Here is a 22,263-nt window from a genome sequence, read left to right on the forward strand (position 1 = left end):
TAGGAGTAGGGAGGAAAACATATTTTATTAGATTTGGCCCTTTTGACAAAAGTAGCCTTTATAGACATGTTTAGACTCATTTTGAGTGACCTTACCATGAGAATTTGCACAGCTGCAAGGCTCATGGGGGCATTTTGGAAGAATAGCATGGAGAAAAGAAATGCAAATTGGTAAATGATTAAAATGTTCACTGTTTTAAAAATGCACAAACACGCTTTATTCCATCAAAAAGATGTGCTACATAAAATGAAATGCACTCTCTCCATTCCAACTGCCATCATCCTGGCCTTAGAGGGAAAGAACCAGCAGTATCTGCTGGACTTGATCCCTTTCCCCACTGCCATTCCCTTCTCCCTTTTTGCAATGTCTTTTCAGATTGAAAGCCTGAGGGCAAGGAACTGTCTAATTAACAATTTGTAAGCAGCTCTGAGAGACTGTGGTAGAAGAGCAGGGTATACATACTCAAATGAAATGAAAATGCACTAATATATGTGGGGGAAAAACTCAAAAAGTTTTTACAGCCTGAAATGAGATCATGTAAGTGGAATAAAGGGGAGGGGGGGATGCAACCAAATAGACCAGACAAATTTCTCTATCCTACTAAGGTAGATCATGTGGCATGTGCAATGCTATTCATTTTGCATATCTCACTATCTGCTACATGAGGCAGCTACCACATTCTGTCTAATGGTAGAGCTGGACTTCATTCTAAGCTTTCCACATTGCAACATGCTGTGGACATTTCTGGTTCTGAGAATCTGAACAAGGCAGAAGGTCTTGGCTATCAACAGCTCTCTGTCTTCTGGATCTAAACATCCACTTGTCACTTGACTATTAAATCAGTATACAAAGGGAGCATTTTGGCTGCTCTGTGTGCCCTTCATTGCATGCTAAAAATAATGATTTCAGAGTATTGTTGGCAGCATCCCATCTTACTGCTTTCGGAACCCTACCAGTATCACAAAATGCTGTATCTGACCTTATCAACTGACAAGCAGAAGGTGAATTAGAAATGAGAGGAGGGGAACCCTCCCATTATTTTGCTTGTTTTTATTGTAATGTTTTAATGTATTTTAGTATGTTTAATTGTATGGATTGCTTTGTTGTACACCACCCTGATTTTTAGAAGGGCAGTATAGAAATAAAATTTTATTATTATATTATTATTATTTTAAGCACCTTGAGTTGTACTGTTGTAACTTTGGAACAGATTTTCCTCATGTGAGCAAAGGAAGGAGTAGGTCTACGTAACAGCTGTGATTTCTTCACAGTGTGGGAAAAATACTTTTGTATATTCTGGACATTGTAATTCCAAAAGTAACTTTTCCATGCTCTAGGTTTCTTTGAAACTACCCCCAAAATGTCTACAATTCTGGCACAACTGTACTCCCTATGGTGCTTGTAGCATCTTGTGAACTTTACAAAGTTATATTACCCTTTCTTTTATTTACACTTTTAAAGGCTGTGCACTTGCTCATGAGGCAATTCAAGCCTGATTCAAGCACAGGATTATTCAGTGGCAAAGCCAAACAGAAAAGTTGCTTACTTCTACCTGAAGGAATGCCTCACAAGTTCTTGCATTCTTTAATGCATCTTCATGCATCTCATTCTCTCTCTCTCTCTCTCTCTCTCTCTCTCATTTAACAATTAAGGAAGCTTATCGCACTCACTTGTGTCCCCGATCTGGGCATGGGCATGCGCAGCCAAGGGGGGACGCATTTTATTGTACACTGGACTGTCCTCAAGCCGGCCCCATGCCATCACCCGGTGCCAAGCTGTCCCCAATCAGGGCTCAGTCACACGATTTTGCTCCGAAGCTTTCTGGCAGAGCAAAATCACATGCCTGAGTCCTGATTGGGTACAGCTTGGTACTGGGTGATGGCATGGGGCTGGCTGGAGGACAGTGTGACATACGATAAAATGCATTCTCCCTCAGTCGTGCACGTCCCCTGCCCGTGCCCAGATCGGGGACAAAAGTGAGTGTAATAAGCTTTAAAAAGATCAAACCATATGCAAGATCATTCTTGTGTTTTGTCTCTGAATTAAAAACATTTTCCTTCACTGGAATTCAATTAGGACTGTGTCAAGGGAAGTGGGGTACTTTAAGCTCCTCCTGTTGTCATGATTCAGAGGAGGGTGCGTAATTTACCTGGTTTCCTGGATTCACTCCAAGGAAACCATTTCTCATCCTGCAAGCAGCAGGCATGGTGTGTTTGCTATATGGTGTCTTTGCTATATGGGATGGGTACTGTGGTTTCATTGTAGTTTTTATGTTTGTAATTTTATATTGTTTTATGTGATGTTTTAATTGTTTTATTATAACAAGTTTTTAAAGAGTTTGTATTTGTGAGTTGCCTTGGGTCCCTTTTTGGGAGATAGGCACCATAGAAATACAATACAATACAAATGTTGGAAGCCCTGATCCAGATCAGAATCACAGTAGAGGTCAAAAGACCTTCTCCTTAAACTTATGCCCACCAGAGAGAATGGGAGCTCAGGAGTGTATTGGGAAGTGGAGTGAGGACATTACTCTCAAAATAACAATTCAGCTTCCTATGAAATTTTCTCCATTCCCTAAATTTCTAGTATTGCAGTAACTTAAAACTTCAGTTGAGCATTTAGAAATACAGTTAAGGTATCCAAAGAAAAGGAGAAAGCAAAGTTATCAAGGAAAGGCCAATGCAGCAAAGATTGGAGTTCTAAGTGTGAATGATTTTCAGGCTACTAAAATTTTGAAGACTGAAGGAAAATTTCCTTTGGGGGGCAAAATCCCTATTGAAGGGGCCAATGCCCTCATTTTGCCCTTCTACATACTGTTGTGGGAGTTGACTCCATCCTGGACTGGCTATTTGTCAAAGAAATACCTTGTAGCATAAGGTAAACCATGCACATAATGCCATGCACAGTATTGCCTTCAGTTATTTGAAATATATGTCATTTCCATATCTAATGGAATGGAAACAATTAAATACATACTCCTGGATTTCTAAACAGCAATCAACAAAGGTATCACTGTGTCAACCCAGCCTGGCCTTCTGCTGTCCAGTACAGCTACCTGCTTCTATTACATGATACAACAGATAATTCTATAGTTGTGGATCCACACTAGCTTTAAGAAAGCATTGAAATAAATGTATATCACTTTTTATTATTTCTAGTAAGATCCCAAATCTCTCCCACAACAGCCAAATTAAGCAGCTTCTTGACAAATTGGCTATAGCAATGGCTTTTACCCTTTGTTCCTCCAGAAAGTTTGGACTTCAAGTCCCCAAATCTCTGACTATTGGTATGCTGGCTGAGGCTTCTGAGAGTTTAAGTCCAAACATTTGGATAATCAGCAATTGAAATCCACTGATCTACAGTTTCATATGATAAAAGTGTGAATAATAATATCTTTTTGTCTGTCACAGATGTAACCAACTGAGTTCAAAACTGGTTCATAGCTTACCTCAGTCCTGTGAACAAGCTGTTGAGTGGCATCGTCATTCATCCGGAAAATTTCCAGAAATGGGTCAGATTTGCTGAAGAAATCCTGAAATCAAAATATAAAGAATTCATTTGTAAGGATTATTAGATATTATCCACACAGGCCCAAACGCATGGGCCAAAAGTATCGGCTACTGCCTGCTTTGGAGGCATGGCGTTTAGACAACGCATGCCCTAAAGTGGCCAGAAGCCATGCTGAGGCCGCACTCTGGTTCAAAGGATAGGATCAAAAAGGAGGCATTTTAATCCAGCTCCTGTGGCACGCAGCTTGGGATCACAGGCCATGACCCACTTTGGAAACAGGCTGTGTAGTCGCCACAGTCCTGGCCCAATTGTGGCTGGAGCAGCTGGAGACTGCTTCTTCCTGGCTGTCTGCTTCAGCACAATATCTCTGTTCTTCTACTATTGCTGGTGCCACATTTTCAAAACAGCAATAACTGATAGGGTTGAGAATCAGGACGCAGCTATTAAGTTTGTGCTCTACCTAAATACCAAATTCAAGTTTTGATTTCATTTAACATATTCATGCATTTCTCTATAAAAATAATATATTGTCCACATTCATAAATTGCATGATGCACACACTACCATCTTTATGAAGGCTGAGGCCTCAAAATACAGGATTTTTTGACATCTTGTTCAGTTTATGTGAAGTAAAAATTTTCTAACCCTCAAATAGAGCAAATGCATTATAATAAGGAACACCTGCCAGTCTGATGATGGACAACCATTCTAGACCACAAATAAAGGACATCCCTTATAATAAGGGACCTTGCAACCCTATTTACTGGGGAAAAATAAATATTCATGACTGGCCTGAATAGAGTCGGTGCATGGATACAGTCTACTAGCATGTAGTTGAAGCATACACTCCTTGACTGCTATAGAGCTCCTTCCAAAACTAAGTAGGGGCTTCAATGGATTTAAAAGCTATAATGATAACTGTCTACCTGCCATAGCATCATTTCTCCCAGATTTTGAAGTACATTTGTGGAAACAAAGGAACATTAACTGGTGGCGCACCTGCTCCTTTGTATTTCAAGATGCCTTATTTTGGCATGACCAGAAGACCATAAGATAAAGCTAACATGTCCACTATAATTTCTTGCTGTGTTTTGCTTTTTAAAAATGTGCCTAAATTTAGCTGCTTAAGCTTGCCTCCAAGAAGTTAAATAGGTTTTCAAAACAGGCCAAGAACAAAAAGTTCTTTCCCAAACTCACCTTTCAGATGAGAAACAAAACCAAGGTCCTGAATGTTTTGAGTGATTAAAGATCCACAACTTAGGGATGCTATTAACCTTTACACCTTAGTTAAATTACAAATCCATTACACTCTGCCAACCTAAATATTTCTGGCAGTTTTAATTTGATTAGCTACTCCTAATCACATACAACCTATGCAGGCAAATGCCGTCTGTATTCATAATTCTTCCCATGTGAGCAGAACTCATTTTCCCACCCAATGGTTCTGGCTTCCACAACTGCAAGCTCTCTTTAGCTGCAAGGCTATGTGTGAAACCCCAGCCAGTATGGTCCCACTGATCCACTGAAATGAGGCAGTGACTGTTCACAGGCTTAAGCCAGGAGTGAGAGTATTGTGGCCCTTCAGGTGTTTTTGAAATGCATGTCCCAGCAGCCCTAACCAGAATTAATGCAGTTTGCTACTGGTTTAACTGTCATGGCTGCAATCCTATGGAGTCCTGGGAGTAGTAGTTTGTTATGGTACCAGGGCTCTCTGACACAGGTGGCTAAATATCTTACAAATCTACAAATCCCAGAATTCCATAGCACTGAGCCATGTCAAACTGCTTTAATTCTACAGTGTAGACACTGTCATAGTCATTGGGCAGAAATGCTGGGAGCTGTAGTCTAACATTTATATCTGGAGGCCTACCTTGTTAAGTAGACACATACCATCAATGGCACAATTTCTGCAGGTACCTCTGTGCTCACTACAGGTTTGATGGGAATCTTAGGCCTGTTACAGACTGCCAAAATAAAGCTGCTTCGGGTCTCTTTGGAGGTATGCTGTTTAAATGATGCATGCACCCTAAGAATCCAGAAGCTGCACCAAAGCTGCACTCCAGTGCTTAGGAATGGAATGTGGCTTTGACACAACCTCCGGACTCTTAGGACCCATGCATCATTTAAATAGCATACCTCCAAAGAGACCCAAAGCAGCTTTATTTTGGCAGTCTGTAACAGGCCTTAGTAACATGGCCTCTGGTATTTTCCACCCTGTATTTCAGCAACCCATGTGAGCTTGCTTAGTGAGAGTGGTGAGCAACAGCAATAGCAGTGCTCTTCCAAAAGCCACCATTTAAATATTTTGCAGTGTCCCCAACATAGCATTGCTCCAGTGATTTATGGGACATTAAAACTTTCTCTATATACTCTGTTAGTATGGACAATTGCCAGGGCTTCTGAGAGTGGACACCAGTGAATTTTTGGGGGGTGGGGTGCCCTGGAGGTTTGGTCATTACCAAACCCTTGTTATCTTTGCATACTGGTTGAGAGGGAAGTAAAGAGGGATATGATTTAGACTAAAAAGATCTGGCTGCTCTCGGCTCCCAGGAAAAGGCAAAGGCAGGTCCACTCCATTTGAGAATGTACCCTTATCTGTCACTAAGCTGAGATCAGCTGCTTCTCCATAGTCTGAATTGTGTCTCTCCTTCCTCCCCAACAGTAAGCAACAGCAGCATATGCCCCTCCTGGGGCTTGATGCTTGCATGGAAATGTAATGATACAGAACTATGTATGTGAAGCTCCATACAGATGTAAAATTTCAGCCATTGTGTGTGTCTGAGCCTCCAAGAATCCTTGTAAAAGTTTACAGTGATGTCCATTTTAATAGGATAGTGCATTTGTCAAACTCAAGAGCAAATAAGTATGTTTTCGGAAAGACCTTTTTCTTAATTGGGGTTTGGGGTTGAATAGACAAAAAGGTTTGTCAAGCACACACAACAAGCACAAAATTCCCAGATGCCTCCAGTGTTTAACTAGGAAAATCTTCAAGAAAAACAACAACCCGCTCTCAAAATTACTTCCCAAGAGTTCCTCAATTTATATTTCAAGATGCCAACCTTGAATGTTATGTCTTTGATGGCTTGTAAAAGTAGACTGATGTGATTGGTGGCATTTTAAATACATGAGGTCTCAGCATAATTAAATTGTCTTGGTCTTAATTGCATTCCTTTGAGACTTTTTTCTAATTACTATGCAACTTGAGGAAAGCCTCATTATGAGCATTGATCTTAAATTTCAGTTATATTTAATAACATCGCTGTTCCGAAAATAGCTGCCGGAGGGGAATGTCTTATTAAATCAGACTAAATCACATTTGTTGCATTCTCATGTCTTTCGGTAAAGTTAACGTCAAATACTGGCTTACCTTGTCATCTAATTTCCGTGCACTGAAGGAAAGTTCAACATAGTCATCATTGCCAGATAACTCCTCAGCAATCACCTAAGTGAAGGGGAAAAAAATTAAACAGTTCTGTTTAAGTGGATGGGAAAAATACAATCTGGAACTGTGCCATTTACAGTACTAATGTGCAGGCACAGAGATGCTAGAATAGAAAGCTGAAATGTGACAGTTCTGTTGCCAAAAACAACACACAAATACCAATATAATTTAAAGCAGGGATATCCAATATCTGTCCTCTTGGGCGCCACTGTTTCCCAGACAGTGGTCTGGCCCAGCAGAAGTTAATTCTCACAGACGTTGACATCCTCACTTATTCAGGCCCTGTAATAAATTGGGCATCCTCTAACACTAAAGGCTTTAAAGTGGTAGGACACATGCAAGGCCTCTTTATTTGCAAAATGTATAACAATACTATCAAAATCAATTTCATTGGCAGTGCTTGATTCGATACACAGTCTTGTTAAATCAACAAGTCAGCTTTGAGACACAGTAGACTTTAAAACACTGTTGATATGTTTGTGTTTGCTAAAATATCTTTCTGCTGATACTACTGTCACTGGAATTGGCAACAATATTCTCAAACATTTGGAAATATCTAACAAAGCTTGTAGTCAGTTACTAAATTTTTGAGAGTGTGGGCTGTCAGACTTTCAAAGGCCCCTCCTTGGTTCTCCAGGCCCTGGACCAGCTCTCATAGGACACACGCCCTCAGAACTATAGCTAAGACATTATATACAACAGGGATCAAGGCTGTCCTTAGGCATTTTGATGTCTGAAGCAAAGGATAAGATGTTGCACCCCTCAAGTCCACATACTACAGTCAACCTTAGCCGATTCCTGTTTCAACACTGTGAACAGGATAACTTCCTCCATCATACCTGAGGGCAGAATGGGAATGCCAGGGTGAGGTGTCAGGGGAATGGCAACCCTTGTAAGATCTGTGGCCAGAGAAAGCTGCATCATTGCAGCTAATAGAGAAGCCAGGCCTAACAGGAATGGGCAACATGTAGCTCTCCAGATGTTGGACTGAAGCTCCCATCATGGGTCTGATGGGAGCTGCAGTTCAACCTGTGAAAGATCTCATGTCTCCCAGCCTTGAGGTACAATATCCAAACAAGTACTCACAAATACAATGTGAAACCACCACCACCCCCAACACAATTTATGAGGCTATTTTTAAAACTTTAATTAAAATTTGGAAGGGGCATAAGGAACCAGATAAAATGGTGATGGAAGCTACATATGGTCCATCAATTGCCAGGTAGCTCTGGACATGTCATCTGCTTGGCTCAAGGCACATAAATTAGGAATGTGGCCAGTAAGTACATCCTGCTTCCCCTCCATCCATTCAGGGATAATCAGACTCCTGAAGAATAAAAAGAAATGGCCCTGGAATCAACCACCAGTGGATAACAAGGACCTACTGAAAATGCTCCTAATCAACAAGAAGTAAAATAAAATCTAAAAGTCCCTTCTGGTCACTGCTGAGTGCACTGGTATGAGAGCCAGGAAAGGTGAAAATGTTGGTCCAACCATTAGAGTTCACCCAGCCTCCAATAACAGATTCATTATGGATGCAATTAATCTTGGAGATAATTCATGTTGCCTCTCAGTAGTTGTTTTTCAATGCCTGGGCCAAGAAGAAGTGATTCTGAAGAGAAAACCAACTCAGTTCAGCAGGATGCAGCAAAAGGACCCATTCTTCCTCTTTGGAGCACAGAAATGTATAAAGTACATGCCAAAGATGTGGATTCAATTTAAAAATTCAGAATTAAAGTTTGCTATTTTCTATCCTTTGTGTGTTTTTTCCATTTTCTTCAGTTCCACAATAACAATATTGCACACAACTTCAAGGTACAATCACTTGTCCTTCCTCCAATGTAGTATATGCCATCCTATGCCAGCAATGCCCCTCTACACTCTACATTGGACAAACATGATAGTCTCTACCTAAGAGGATAAATGGATCCAAATTGAGCATTAGAAGTGGCAATAACCCAAAAAATAGTTTCAGAACATTTCAATCTCTCTGTACATACACTATGGGATTTAAAGGATACAGTCCTTGAACAAGGAAATTACAGAGGAAGACTGAAAAGAGGAACAGCTGGATTGAATTATACAGTGCATCTGCATCATATGCGGGTGCCTTTTATGCGGCTTTCAATTTATGCTGAAAGCTGCGTGATGGAGTTGGAATGGCGTGCGCCCCCCGCTCCACATCATGCACAACCCCAATTGTTTTCAATGGGGCTTGAGCATATGCGCTACTTGCCTTACATGGAGGGGTCCAGAACAGATCCCCTGCGTAAGGCAAAGGCACACTGTATGTATGAACAAACACAATGGCTTCAGAGCGCACTACAAATGTTGATATAAGAGTCTTTGTTACTGCACATGTAATAATAGGAATCTTCTAAAAGGTTCTGAATGCAAGGAAACCATTGGTTAAGCAGGTTTATTGCACTGACACAAATACTAAATGACCACTGTAAAGGTCTGATGTATCACTTTATATAGCCCTTTGAAAAATCAGGGCAAGGGTCATGATTTGCATGTTTCTGGATCCTGTTACATTCCATACCACTCCCACAAATATGTAAATATGCTTTATATCCTGAGGCCTGGATATCACTCTTAGTGCATCTGAAAAAGTGTGTTTATATAATGCTAAAATAAAAACCAGTTCATCTTAAAGGTGCTGTTACATTCCTTTACCCCTTTCATTCCTCCTTTTATTCAGCTCTACAGTGCCACTTATTTCCACTCATACATTGTAGATAAATGTTGCTGAACATTTAACAGCTCTTCTTGTTCTAAATAAAAATGTTCTCTCAGGCTCACAGAACAGTTCATCCTATTTGTACAGTCGGTTTCAAATTAGCATGCTTCATTTATTTAGGTTATATATCCTTACATATCCCATTATAATTTCCAAGAGTTTTAATATGTTGCATTTTATGGCCAAATTATAATATAATATTGAGATTTTCTTATGTAATGAGAAACTAAAGAAATAACATAGTTCTCTAGGATGGTAGGTTTGGCAAAATACATAATTTAATGGTCATTTACAGGTTTGATGAGCTATAAAATTCACCTGAGTAAAAACATATTTCACTAAGAGGTGTACAGTAAATGGTGAGATCCAAGACAGAATTGCTTCTTTCTTGATTTTTACTTTTAAATGTGAAAATACCACCTTGACCAAAGACCATCTGCTTGGAATGACTAGTTAGTAACCAGAAAAGGGCATTTGAATCCAAAATAATTGTAATGGGCTGCTTCCTCATTGAAGATTATATAACTGGGTCCAGATGTATTCATAAATAAAGCAGACTCACCAATGCAATTTAACAACATTCACGGGGATCCGTTCCAGACCACCCCACAAATGGGAAAAAAACGTATATATTGGCGTCCCATTGTTTTTAATGAATGCACGCTCCTGCACGTGGCTGCACAGGTGCACCACAGGTACATGCATCATTTTGTCCCTCATGGCTTCCTGTCTGCGAAAATTCAAAACCATGAACAGAAGTCAGCGAATCTGGAGGGACGTCTGTATATCTGTTCCATGGCAGTCACTAGTGTCTTTAATACGTAAAGGGCCTTTTTAAAGGATAATCAACAAAGAATCATGTCATCTCTTTAACAGATTTATTATAGCATGAGCTTCCAGTGACTGCATGTTTTACCATTTTGGAAGTTCAGATTAGTTTTATTGCCTGACCTCTTAACTTCAAACTGAAGGGGACATGCTTTGAAATAGTACTATGAAATAGTACTTTGAAATAGACACAGTACTTAGTTGCCTATTGAAATTATAGTAGTATTTCAACTAAAGTTTGGAACAAAGTGCTCTTGATAATGTTTAATATTCATGTTAAGAAAACTTACTTTCTTCCAAAGCATTGATCGTGAACCTCTGGCCTCAAGGTCTTATGTGGGTCATGTGGGTTCTACGTCTGCCCTGAAGGTTCTTCAGTTGTCTCTGGAATGGAATTGAGCTTTGCTTTGCCATTCGTGTTTTGCTATCTGTGCTGTGCCAATGCCCTACTTGATACGAATTGCATATGACCTCACCTACTTTGTTTTGGCACCATACTATGTCCTTAGATCCACCACCAGTGAAATGTGTTCTCCAAACCCTTTCCAAATTAGAATTTGCCCTTGGCCAAATTCTCACTCCTGCTTCAACAGGTGGAATGTGTCTTCTCTTATATATTGTCACTGTCAGTTATTAAGAAACATGGGGCACATGCAAGCAAACACTAAGCACTTGTAATTAAATGTTGATGGACAAAATGCAGTTTGCTGAAGTCTCCTAAGTTAAAAGGAAAGGAACAGCACTTCAGAGGGACCTACCGTTATGGATGATTTTCCCGCCGTGTTCCCATGCTTCAATAATGATTTTGAGAGTTTTCTCTGTGAAACAATCTGTACAAAAAGATAAAGGAAACATCAGAAAATGATAGGGAGTTCTAGGCTGGAGATGCAATTTTCATCAAAGGAACAGATCTATCTTTCTCATCAAATAATTAACTAAAACAGAGTAGTAGCGGCTGGTAGTGGAGGAGTAAGGTTTAGCAGTTTGGACAGCTTCTTTACAGTTCAGTGTATAAAAACCCAAATGGATTTCACTGCACCTCAGCAAGTCAGATCCACGTGGCCCCACAGTTTCTTAACAACACCTGCTTAACTTTCCAGGTGGTATGGATATAGTTTCCTTGCAGGCGCTAATGTCAAAGAACACAAATAATTGCTTATTTAGAGCAGGGCATCGTTTTCAAAACAGTTTTGTTCCAAAATGGGATGGGGATGGACGATCTGGAGGAGGGACAAGTGATTTCACAAAACTACCCCCTACTTGCCATTTGCCTTCCATTCTCTGTTTCATGCTATAATTATTATCAATCATATTGCTGGGAGGTGACACTTTTCCTTTCTCTGTGTATAGAAATGGTGTGTGTGTGTGGACACAATGTGACCATTTCCCTGCAAATAGTAATTTAGAGTATTTAGAATGCAGAAAATAGTATTTCTACTGAGAAAAAAGGTGTTTCTATGAGAAAATGCTATAATTGAGGATTTAGGGGCTGTACATATGGGCAGCTCAACATCGCCCCTTTGTGCCCTGCATAGAGGCTGCAGCAACCACATGCAGCAGCCTCCGGATGGAGCAAAAAGAAGCCCTGAAAAGGGGCTTCTTTTTGCGTCCTGGAAGGGGCATTATAAGCGCCACAGCACAACTTCAAGATGCCCTTTCAGCACAGTGCCATTTGAGCGCTGCACTCAGCATGCGTCATCATGGTGTGCACTTTGTGGATGGGCATGCACCATAATGGTGGCCAGGTGGTGCAGTAAGGGCTTCAAGCGTGCAAACACTCAGCCCTCTCTGCGCCAGTCCGTACAGCCCCTTTGTTAATGCCCCCCCCCAAATCACATCTGGTTGATTTGTGCAGAAAACAGCATTTTCTGTGCAGGAAACAGCTTTGGCCAAATAGAAAATAACATTCCAAACAGAAAATATTGCTTGGGCAAAAAAATAAAAAAATTGCTGGTTTTTGTGCAAAACAACCAGCAGGGACGTAGCTAGGATTTTAGGAAGGGGGGGGGGGGCCCCACAAAGTGCCCCCCTTTAAAAGGGGGTTTGGGGGGCGGCGGCGCAGCACCACACCCCTTTCTTTTTTCTAATGGAGGGGGGGGTCCGGACCCCCAGATCCCCCCCTTGGCTACATCCCTGCAACCAGGTGTGAATTGTGTACAAAATAAGTGCTGACTTGAGAAAAGGCTTCATTGCATAATTTTCAAATACTTTTTCACAGCAGGAACAAAATGAGTAAAATTACTTGTTGCTTCTTTCAAGAAGAAAATTAAAAAATAATTAAATCCTTATGTCTTTAATGTTTATGTAGAAGGGGGAATTTCAGCAGGTGATATTTGTTGTACAACCAGGTAGTAAGCACCGTCTGCTGAAATTCACTCTTCCACACAATCACTGCTACAGGAGCCCCCTGCAGCTTTCAGTCTGGCAACCCTACTCAATGTCAGAAGACTGGGAATGAAGGGGAGGGCACAAGACCTGGGATCAACAGTGTTCCCCTAACTTCCCTTTTAGCTCTCACATGCTCTTTGGAGAGTTTTTCTCTCATTCCAACCTACTGCACAGTTTTGTTGTAAGAATAAAATTTGATGGAGCCAACAAGTTTTTTCATAGAAAGGTGGAACAGATTGCGAATAAATAATACAGTGAAATATTCATAATGTGGAATTGGTTAAAAACATTGCAATAAATAAAGGAGAGCTTTCTCTCGGGCTCACCACTTTCACAAGTGTGGCTGGCGAGGACTCAAGAAAGAGCCCTCTGATGGCTGCTCCCAGGCTGTGGAACTCCCTTCCATGGGAGGGCTGGTTGGGCCTCCTCCTTGATCTCTTTCTGCCGGCAGCTGAAGATATTTTTATGGCTTTTGAACTTTGAATTCCAATTCTAATTATGGTGATGTAGTGTGTGTGTAAGCGGGGTGCTGTTTTAATCTTTTAATAAACCTTTTATTAAAATTATTTTAAAATATGTTTCAGTGCTTTAACTGTTTTAAAGCATGTCTTAATAATATTGATGTTTAATTCTTTTTTAACCTTTGTAAATTAATGCTTTAGTGGTATTTTAGTTGAATTACTGTAAACCACCTTCAACCCCACTTTTGGGTGAAAGGTGGGATATAAATCCAATAGATAGATAATAAATAAATAAATAGCTGTGAAAGAGTTACGGTATTTTGTTCACCACCTCTGTTCGCACAACAGCTATATTTTTTAAACCAAAGTAAGTGGGATTATTTTGATGATTTTATTCTTCCTTCCGTCTGAAGGAATCCCACTCTGTATGCAGTTAATGTAAAGAGCCAGCATGGTGTAGTGGTGTGAATGATGGACTAGGACAGTGGTTCTCAAACTGTGGGAAGGCACCCCATGGAGGATGCATGAATTGCTCAAGGGGGGGCACAAGACTTGGGGGCCCTGATCCCTCCACTTTCCAGACTTTTTTTTATCCTGGAAGGGAAGAAAAAGGCAAAGGAGTTGTTTAGCACCTCTGCTTGAGGGAGGAGGAGAGCTATTTCCTCATAAAATGTTAAAATATGAATATACATAAATATGTGGATGAAAATATGCACATTAAACAAACAAAATGTTTGTATTCATATACAGTGCATACGCACCATGCAAGGGCACTTTATATGCGGCTTTCAGCTTACACTGAAGCTGTGCATCAATAAAGTGAATGGTGTGTGTGCCTGTGGTGCCCACACTCTCCTGTGCTGCAAGCACAAGCCTCATTGTATTAAATGCGGCTTGGGCATACACAATTTTCACCTTATGCAGGGAGTCCAGAATGGATCGTAAGGTCCTACTGTATTATATCAAGGGGGGGGGGGGGCATCTGCATGTAGCTGTAAAGGGGTCATAAGGGTAAAAAGTTTGAGAACCACTGTACTAGGACACTGGGAGATCAGCTCAAATCCCTGCTCAGCTATGGAAATCCCATGGGTGACCTTGGGGAAGGAACACTCTCTCAGCATCAGCAGACGGCAAAGGCAAACTCTCTTTGAAGAAATCTTACCAGGAAGCCCCTATGATAGGTTTGTTTTGGGGTAGCTGAATAACTTTGAGGAACACAGAAATAATGTTGTGCATGTTTTTGCATAGCTAACACTTTTCATACAGAAATACTGCTTTTGTAATTTCCTAGCCAAAAGCTGTCAAACAAATGAGAAGTAAAATAGATCCATTTGGCTGTTAAATGCCTTCAAGAGTAATTAATAATTAGGCAATGCAGGGCATCATTCATATAATTGAGAGGAAATCAATTTTTACTGGCATTAAACTGCCCTTTGAATATGCATGCTAAGTCACCTTTTGGAAAGTGCCATCAATTATAAATCATGTTTATTGCTTATTTATAGGTGTAAAAATCCCCTACAAAGGAAGATCACAAAGACTGCTGGCTTCCAAGCAAGCAAATTGCAACCAAGCAGAACAGAGACATAATAGAATCAACCAATATATCAAATATACAGCAAGCCCTCAAATATCAGCAGTTCAGAGGTCAGGCATCATGGTGGAACTCTGACACAGCTGAATGGACAGATTTTTTGTTAAAAGCCACCTGAAATTTTTTTATACTGCTGCCTACAATATGCAGGAGAAAACTGTTTTTCAGTGGCTCAGACTGCATCTGTCATTTTGATTAGAAGATAGTGCTCAGGCTTTGTTCTAGTGATCGTAACTAAGATGAGGTGGGAAGTGTTTGTACACAGGTACTCTTTAATGCACACAAATCTGCGAAGCTAACCAGGCACAGATGGATTCTTATGATCAGTCAAGATGTCAGAAGCTGTTAGGTTCTATGGGCAAGCACACCATGTACTGAGCTAACAGAACTACAGCTCAGAGCATCCTCATAACATCGAAGAAATCTCAGGCTGGCCCTATCCAAGCAGACTAGATGTTGAATTCTCTTGGGCTGGAAGAGGTGTAAACTGTTCAACAGAAATTGGTTTTTCAGTTCAGATATATTTTTTGACCCTCTGACTCTGTACCTCAGTTCCCAACTAGGGATGTAAATCTTTACTTGTTCGGTTTTTGCATGGAAGAATGAATAATTTCAAATGTTTTCACCCCAGTAGGCAAGACTACAAGAATTTAACCATATTTTAATGATTTTTTTTCAGACTAGAGAGGTTTTTTTGTGGGTTATCTTTTGCCCCCAAACTTTTTTTTCCTCACCAAAACCAAAGCATTGTGTGCACTCAGGTCAGTAGGGGAAAATGTGCTGGAGGTCCCAAATGCACGTTATGCAAGGACATCACAATGGGCCTTCTCCATCTTGGCCCCAAGAATATGGAACAATCTCCCTGATGAGCTCCGCTCCACCACTTCTTTTAAGAAGAATCTTAACACCTTCTTCTTTTCCCAAGCTTTCCCCCCATGACTGTTGATCATATGGTTTTTGCCCCCCACCTGCCACAACTCTTGTAATGTTTTTGGATTCCCCCACTCAGCTGGCTGAGTATTGTTCTTTTTAACCCTGTGTATTGGTTTTATGGATTGTAATGTATTTTACTGATATTCTGTATGCCACTTTGATCACATTGGAAAAGCGGGGTAAAAATAAACTTCTTCTTCTTCTTCTTCTTCTTCTTCTTCTTATTATTATTATTATTACTAAAATACACTGTTTACTGTGAAAAAATGTTTTCTCTGCAACAAACCCAAGTTTTCTGCAGGAATCAATTATTTATAAAAGAGTCTCAGAGTGCAAAAAGCAAAAACTGAAAAATAGCCCACCCTCTTAGTAATTGGTCTTTTTCTCAGTGGGATGTTCTCAGTGTATTGAGATGTTTCTTTTCAAGGGAAAGAAATCTGGATGTTTGCTTTTGTCCTTAATCTCAATTTAGTTCTGCTGGCTGCTTATCAATTATGCCTGATACAATTATCAAGGAATCAAGCAGAATTATCTTCTTCCTCTTCCTCTTCCTCCTCCTCTTTTCATATGTTACGAAAGAAGAGTGTAGACCTGGAGGAAATAGCCAACGTTTCTTTCATAGCTGGATAGCAATAATAGATTACATACTTTTCTACCAGAATATTACAGTGCTTCTGAGTTGCAGAAAACTAATTACGAGACTATAATATCATAAAACTTCTCCAACCTTGGGTTCCCAGATGTTGTTGGATTCTTAATCAGTGGCCACCCTGATTGGTGATGATGAATAGTTTAATCTAGCAACATCTGCATTCCAGTAAAAATCTAGTTCCAAGATGGAGAAATGCTTCCTTGAAAGTTCTACATTCAGGTTAGGGTGTCATGCCAATCTGATGTACCAGGTCCTTCAACTCACCTTTCTCCCTGCCACATATATTTCATTTCCAGAAACCAAGGCTGGCTGTGTAGTCCCCAGTTTCCTACATACTATGTCAGATGGTCCCTGAGTAAGTTCCTGTCAATGTGCTAAAGAGGTCTCCCAGGAATTCCAGCCACTGCTATACAGATTGGCAGGTGTTAGTGCAGTTTACAATGAGCTGTCTCAAGAGGTGGGTGTGTAACCAATGTTTGACAATAATGCACAAAATGGCCTGTGAAGATGTTTCTGAAAACATCAGGGAGGGACCTGATGGACCTTGAGCTCTGTGTGACTTTCAGACACAAGGGCATATAAAAGAACAAAAATAATGAATTAGGTGTTTCCTAACTCACAGGGGGATACATAACTCATTCACACCTAACACACAGGCATCAAATGGCATTTGCAATAGATGCCTCAGAGTGGGAAAGGACTCAAAAAGTAGGGGGCATCACACCTAACATTTCTTTTTAAAAGAAAAAAATAATTAAAAATAAACAATACAACACTGAACTTTACCCCCGCCCCCCCAAAAAAAGACCATGACATCAGCTATAAATTAAAGAACCAACTCAGCCATACATAGCACTATGATCTTTGTTTTTTGGGGGGAGGGTCATCTTTAGGTTAAGGTATCTTTTTATAAATTACCCCAAATGACTGGAGAGGATAATACGCATATCATACACCATAAGGAAAGCCAGATATTATAAAACTGTGTTGTGCTTGATAATTGCTAATTTCTTCCCTTAACTGTCAGCTTATCAGAAGCCCATAAGGTTGTATGATATGGTTACAACAGTTTTCACTCAGACCTACTTGGGAAACTTTGGGAACTCCATTAGGAGAAAGATAGCATATAAACAAACAAGCAAATTTAGAAGTGCTCACTCGGATCTTTGGCATTCAAGTGCTATCTTCTGATTCTTCCTCTCTCAGTTTTATGTTACTATTCCATGATTTCTTACTGTTTTGTCTCTTTGTCCCAACTTTGGTAGTGTGGCATTGGATTGGATCTAGTTTGGAGGACACAGGCCCTCTATGCCTATTATGGCCTCTTTTGAAGGCCCCGTAAAGGACCACGGGAAGCAGGCTACCAGGTTCCAGCTCAGCATGATGTATATTTGAGTGGACCTATTCCCATATGACAAGGAAATCGTACAATGCCTTTCTGTAAAATATTAGTATTTTTAGATTTCCTGATGGATGGAGGCTAGCAAAAACCAAGAACAAAAACAAAACTCAGCAAAGGGCGCATCTACACTGTAAAAATAATGGAGTTTGACACAGCTTCAAGTGCTGTAGCTCTGTCCTATGGAATCCTGGAATTTGTAGTTTTACAAGGTCTTTAGCCTTCGCTGCCAAAGGGTGCTGGTGCTTCATAAAACTACAAACCCCTGAATTCTGTAGGATGGAACCATGGTAGTTAAAGTGGTGTAAAACTGCATTATTTCTACAGTGCAGATACACCCAAAGGTGGGATTAATTTTGCCCACATTTAAGTGCTTATAACCAGGTTCATCCTTGGTAGATCCAATTTTCCATTTGGCTTCTTTTGAGCTTAATATAGTTCTCCAATATTTTGGACCATTTATGGTTAAACTCATTCCACTTTTGCTTTGAAAACTGTACACAAGAAGGCCTTAGAAGATCAGCTTAAAACTCATATATAGAGAGGGGGGAGGGAGGGGGGTGCTTTTAAAATTATGAAGGATATGAAATCCTTGGAGGTTAATAAAATAATTTTGCATCTCCTTATATTTCATGATTCAAGGACCATGGCACAGAATGATTGGTTACAGACACTGATTTTTGAACTAATGTCAGTCTGGAGAATTCTTCCTGTGAACCTGCTACTGTTTAAAATACTTATAAGCACCATGGCAATGAATTTATCATTGGAATAATAACATTAAACAACATTTTAAAATGTGGTGTTAATATTGCTTATTTATTTAAAAGTGGGAAATATGCCCTGAAAGAAACCCATTACGTATATTATTTTGGTTGGGGTTCCTTATATTTAGTTTCAATCCTCTCTACTCCAGGAAACCTTTTAAAAATAACAACAACAACAAAACTGCAGAACACATGAGTTCCTACCCAACTGAGAATCACATCATATCTTTAGAACCATGGTACCACATAACTTGTCAGAGTGGGCTAAGTAATGTAAGTAAGGGCAAATGAAGCATTTTTTCCCCTCAAAGAGGACCAAACTAGATCAGGAAATCCATAAAGTGCTCTCTCACACACATTCTCTTTCTCTGCATTTGCTTTACAGTAGGCGTAGGAGTGTTGTTACTGTGGCCACCACACAGCTGGTCATTCCAAAAATAAATCCTTCATATTCCAATCTTCATCTTTTACAGATATCAAATGGAGTTTGCAGATTTTCTGAGTAGTCATGGATTTACCAAATGCAGAAAGAAAAAAAAGAAGAGAAAAAAACCCAAGAAGGTCATAATCCCCACCTGTCCAAGAGTGCATTCCATGCCACCAAGGAAATCTGCATCTTTCAGTCCATTGTGATTGCTGCTGATATCATGGACTTCGAACCGTAGCCGCTGGACTTCTTCGAAATAAAAGTCCACTGTGAAAAGCTTGGAGAAGATAGGATTTATGCAGGTCCGAATCACTTCTGTTCTGTCAACCTGTAAATTAAGAGGGAATTGATGTCAGTAGCTTTCTGGGTTTTATAATATTGGCACCAAATGGAGTATGAGCAGGAAATAATTACTTTTTAAAACACAAAATATTTTCCTTAAAAATAATTTAAAAATGACCAGAATAAATGAAAAAAAAATGGCTTATGGCTCATTTTTGTGAGATTATATGCAGTTATCTGTTTAGCTATCTAGCTACATTGTCCTTCACTGAAAATAGTTTTGAAAGTTGCTAAACATTTCTATTTTTCTAGGGAGAAAGGCCAAGGCATTAACAGAAGAAGTGAAAAAATGAAAACACAGCAGGTATGCAAAGAGAATTCTTTCATACATAGACAGTAAGTGAAGTGATTATATTAAAATGTACAGTGGGCCCTTGTTATACACTGGGGTTTGGTTCCAAGATCCCTCGTGTATAACAAAAACCGTGGATGCTCAAGTCCTATTAAACATAATGACATAGCAAAATGATGTCCCTTATAAAAAATGGAAAATCAAGGTTTGATATTTGAAATTTATACTTTTTTTTTGAACATTTTCAAACCATGTATGCTTGAATCCGTGTATAAAAAATCTGTGTATAAGAAGGACCCACTGTACTATCTCAGCATTTGGAATGCATTGATTGATGCCAGACTGAATACTTCTTAACATGTCCTTAACTGCGAACTTTCACATGGGAACGTGAACAGCCTTCAGGAAATAACATGCGGCTATAAATCCAAGAAAAGTTAGTCATAACTAAAGCACATTAAAAGTGATGGCATGGGATTTAATTCCTAGGCTTGGTGTCACTTGATGTGGGTGATGAGGGGCAGTGGTAGCGGCCTGCCCTGCTGCCCACAAAGATTGGCCATGAGCCAACCAAGGCACTAAGGAAAGTGGGGGGAATAGGTGAGTGCATACACTCCCCCTCCTCCCTCTTGCCTTGGCTAGCTCATGCAAACTAGCCGAGGCACTGGAGAAGGCAGTGAGGCAGGCACATGTACTTATTCCTCCTTCTCTGCTGTCTTGTCTCCTTTGGCCAAGAGAGCCAGGGCAGCAGAGAAGGGGCAAGTGCCAGCAACAACATTGCCCCCCCCCCCCAGTTGGACGAGGGCCCAACTGGGTGTCACTCTCCTCTCAGCTGTCACCTGGTACAGTCTGCACCTCCTGCACACCCCCAGTGATGCCACTGGCTCAGACTGGATTCAGATATAATCAGTAGCGCAGTGGTAAATTCTAAAGTGTAGGCACCCACTATGGCAGTTTCCATAGCCAGTCCAAAAAATGCAGGCAACAATCCAGTTCTAGCAGTTTCCATCTTTACCAGAAAGCAGGCCTTTTACAAATCTAATGGGTCTAATTTGTGCATTTAAGACCATGTCACCCACACATATTTTGTATTAAAACAGTGCTAACTAACAACAAAGTATTTCTCCTGAGAGAATCTATTTTCTCCTGCAGCTACTGTAAGCATTCCAGCTAAGCTCAGAGGGAAAGCTTCACACTTGTGACCCCTGGATATGGGATATGATGTAGAACATGGACCTACCACCCAAAATGGCCATCTCATCTTGAGCTCCCCTTCTTCTCTCCTTTCTCCAGTAACGCACAATACCTGGGAGCATCCCACAGGGTGGTAGCATAAGCAATCCACTGCATGATGTGAATTTGTACCTATTGCTATGGGCTACATGTTACAGAAGAAAAAAGAGGGAATCCAACAGGGAATTGCTTTTGGCTCTGTGTTCTTAACTGATGCCTAAATATTGCCCTCATCATGACTGCCTTTCACCAGATTATACCCATCGAGAAAGGAAGATCACAGAGCCCAAAGGTATCCTGTGGTTGTCATTCAGTGATTCATATCTCTTCAGCCTGCAGATGTAGAAATATTAAATTATAACATCTTTCCATGGCCTAGGCCTCTTAAAAAGCACTCTTCAGCTTCAAACATAAAGACAAGAACAGAAGCTCCTTGTAATTTTTGACTGAAGAATGGAGGAATAAGATCTTAAAAGGGAGGAAGGAGAATTCCTATTAATGACCTCTATCATTTGATAAAGCACAATCCTGTGCATGTTTAAAGAAAAATAAATCTTGTATTCAAAGAGGCTTACCGTACTCTCATGTATTTGAATTTGTTAGGGTTGAAGCCTGAACCTGTCCCACCTAAAAGAATGTTTTACTCTATGTGAGTATATAATCATTTCACATCAGTTACAAATACTGATTAAATCCAGGCTGTCCAAGAAAAAAAAAACCTCTTTTGTGGCTGAGAAGAGCTGTGTTATTCTGAGGGCAAGTGGAAATAATCAAGATGAAATTTTCCAAGCAGCAATAATTTATACAAGATTCCAATACCAGCACAAAGCAGTTTCTACTTCATTTGGTAGCTTATGCGTAAGTTTTTATTAACTGCTTTTCCACATCATTTCGTGTCCATGCCACAAATAAAAAGTGATCAAAAAGGTCACATTTTGTTACAATTACTGCTCATATAATATCAGTTGTTTGAAAATACAATTGGCCCTCATCTTTAGTGGGGGTTAGGGGCACAAGATCTCTGTGAAAATGAAAAAAACTGTGAATATGGGACACTATCTTTCTACATGAGCGAACAGTTCTTTAGGCATTTCTAGCTCCTTCAGCATGAATCTATGGACAACTTCTGCCAGACTTATTATTTTGGTTGTGTATAGGGCAACAGCAAAGGTGACAGCGAATACAGTAATCCATGAATAATCAAATCCACAAATGCTTAACCCACCAAACTGTGATGAGCAGCTAATGTGGA

At 40.1% G+C, this 22,263-nt stretch overlaps 1 protein-coding gene across 3 annotated transcripts in view; it reads right to left on the reverse strand.

The window, feature by feature from the left end:
- Positions 1 to 22,263, reverse strand: part of CPNE4 (copine 4) — a 218,179-nt gene that overhangs the window by 71,373 nt on the left and 124,543 nt on the right. For all 3 annotated transcript variants that reach the window (XM_042477130.1, XM_042477128.1, XM_042477131.1), the window contains 4 exons: positions 19,293 to 19,472; positions 11,282 to 11,353; positions 6,878 to 6,952; positions 3,449 to 3,532 (listed from right to left, as the gene is read on the reverse strand). In XM_042477130.1, the coding sequence (XP_042333064.1) occupies positions 3,449 to 3,532; positions 6,878 to 6,952; positions 11,282 to 11,353; positions 19,293 to 19,472 (411 nt within the window). The remainder of the gene's footprint in view (positions 1 to 3,448; positions 3,533 to 6,877; positions 6,953 to 11,281; positions 11,354 to 19,292; positions 19,473 to 22,263) is intronic.

The sequence above is a fragment of the Sceloporus undulatus genome, chromosome 6, assembly GCF_019175285.1.
Source record: "Sceloporus undulatus isolate JIND9_A2432 ecotype Alabama chromosome 6, SceUnd_v1.1, whole genome shotgun sequence".
Classification (NCBI taxonomy): Eukaryota; Metazoa; Chordata; class Lepidosauria; order Squamata; family Phrynosomatidae; genus Sceloporus; species Sceloporus undulatus.